The 1650-nt window shown below is 41.6% G+C and overlaps 1 protein-coding gene across 4 annotated transcripts in view; it reads left to right on the top strand.

Annotated features, from left to right (window-relative positions):
- Positions 1-565: 565 nt before the first annotated feature.
- MEIS1 (Meis homeobox 1) overlaps positions 566-1650 on the top strand; it is a 146424-nt gene continuing 145339 nt past the window's right edge. For all 4 annotated transcript variants that reach the window (XM_018563904.1, XM_018563906.1, XM_018563905.1 and 1 more), the window contains exon 1: positions 566-628. In XM_018563904.1, coding sequence (XP_018419406.1) covers positions 617-628 — 12 coding nt within the window. In that variant the 5' untranslated portion in view covers positions 566-616. The remainder of the gene's footprint in view (positions 629-1650) is intronic.

The raw sequence follows: 1650 nt of genomic DNA, 5'->3' as shown, positions 1-1650 counted from the left end.
CACCACTACTTCCGGGTTCCAGCATTCTGGTCCAAACCCAGCTCTCCGCCTGTGCAGCACACACATCACACGCGCGGCGGGGCTGGGAGCGAGCAGCATCGATCGGGGCTTCTTTAAGGCGAACTCAGACATTTCCTCTCTCTCCCCCTCTCTCCATCTCCAGTGCACACAGAGGGAGAGAGAGAGAGCTAGAGAAGAGAGAGAGAGAAGCAGGCTGCACATTGACTAAAGGAAGAAGGGAGCTGCTGAGCCTTCTGCATTTTGCATCTGGACACTATTTTCAGGGCTTCTGACCGGTGCAGATCGCCCAGTGGATCATCATTCATTCAGCACCTTTGACAAGCTTCACCTATGATTGACAGCTGAAGTGGCAGAGAGCCATGAGACTTTCGCTAGCTGGCTTCCAGGGCTACTTTTAAAAACTCATTTTGAAAAGGAAAAGAAGAAGAAGGGGGGGGTAAAAAAAAATAAAAAAAAATATTTCACTCTGGGTCTTTGGAAAGATTTCAATGCTGAATTATTTGGCTCTTTCAAGGAGCTCCAACAAGCTGAAGATTTTTTTTTTCCTTAAATAGGATATATTTCAAAGTGAAGTAGGAAGGAGTTAGGAAGGCCGATGGCTCAAAGGGTAGGTACTGGGGCTGACACATTTCTCCAACTGTGTGATTGAAACGTGGCTTGGGGTAGAGAATGACATTTTTTTTACATTTAAACTGCTTTTTTACACACACATACAGATACACATAGGGTATGCAAGAATGTATTTATTTTAAAGTTGAGTGCAAACATACATAACAACAAGACATGGATACAGTAAGTTGCTATATGTCTTTGAGTAACATAGAGGTGATAAAGGGCCACATGTGAGTTCCTGTTTAATGCACAGGGTATAGAAGCAGGGCAGAGTAGTTGTTAGAGTTTACAGTATATATGAATATTTTGCAGGATCTCTCCTCGTCATCACAGTCATCATATTTAGAAAGTTCCTAGATATAATTAACTTTTACAAGCTGACAAGTTGGGAGACACATTTCAGTGCTGGCTTATCCCTGGCAAGCCAAGAGCTCCCCATCCACACATTGAAATGTATGCTGTTGTCTAAACAGTATTGTTAAAATGTTTACTGTTGACAGCGAGCACCCAGCAAACAATCCGACTTCTCGGTGTGTTTGTATAGCCAGCCTGTGTGTGTGAATGGGAAGTCAGATCTAATCTCTCTCGGATCTGTCATTTCAAAGAAGCTCTATTCCACATCCACAAGTAATCTTAATTACTGCCATTTATTGTTAATATGTGCATATTATCAGCAGCGTTCCATTGATTAAAAGCCATTAAACTTTGCATAATATAGGAGCTCAACCACTGGGCTGTCTGGAATGGAAAGCTGGGGTCTCGCTGACACTTTAGTTGCAACCAAGTGTCAACTCCATACATTACTATTTCCTAATATCCTCATTCACTGATCATTCATTTGTCCCCACTGGAACGCTGTATAGTTGTCACCACTAATCCCTCGTTTTATGTATATGAATTATCACCAATAATGACAACCGCAGTGTACATAGGATGTGTCAGGGCGGTCAAATTATCATATCATATCATAATTATAATAAAAAAATATTTATTTAATCCACTTAAAGGGACAGTGCA

This window comes from Nanorana parkeri, unplaced genomic scaffold (genome assembly GCF_000935625.1).
Source record: "Nanorana parkeri isolate BGI_ZX_2015 unplaced genomic scaffold, ASM93562v1 scaffold709, whole genome shotgun sequence".
Taxonomy (NCBI): Eukaryota; Metazoa; Chordata; class Amphibia; order Anura; family Dicroglossidae; genus Nanorana; species Nanorana parkeri.
The sequence above is the reverse complement of the archived record's forward strand: the minus strand, read 5'-3'. Positions and strand labels throughout refer to the sequence as shown.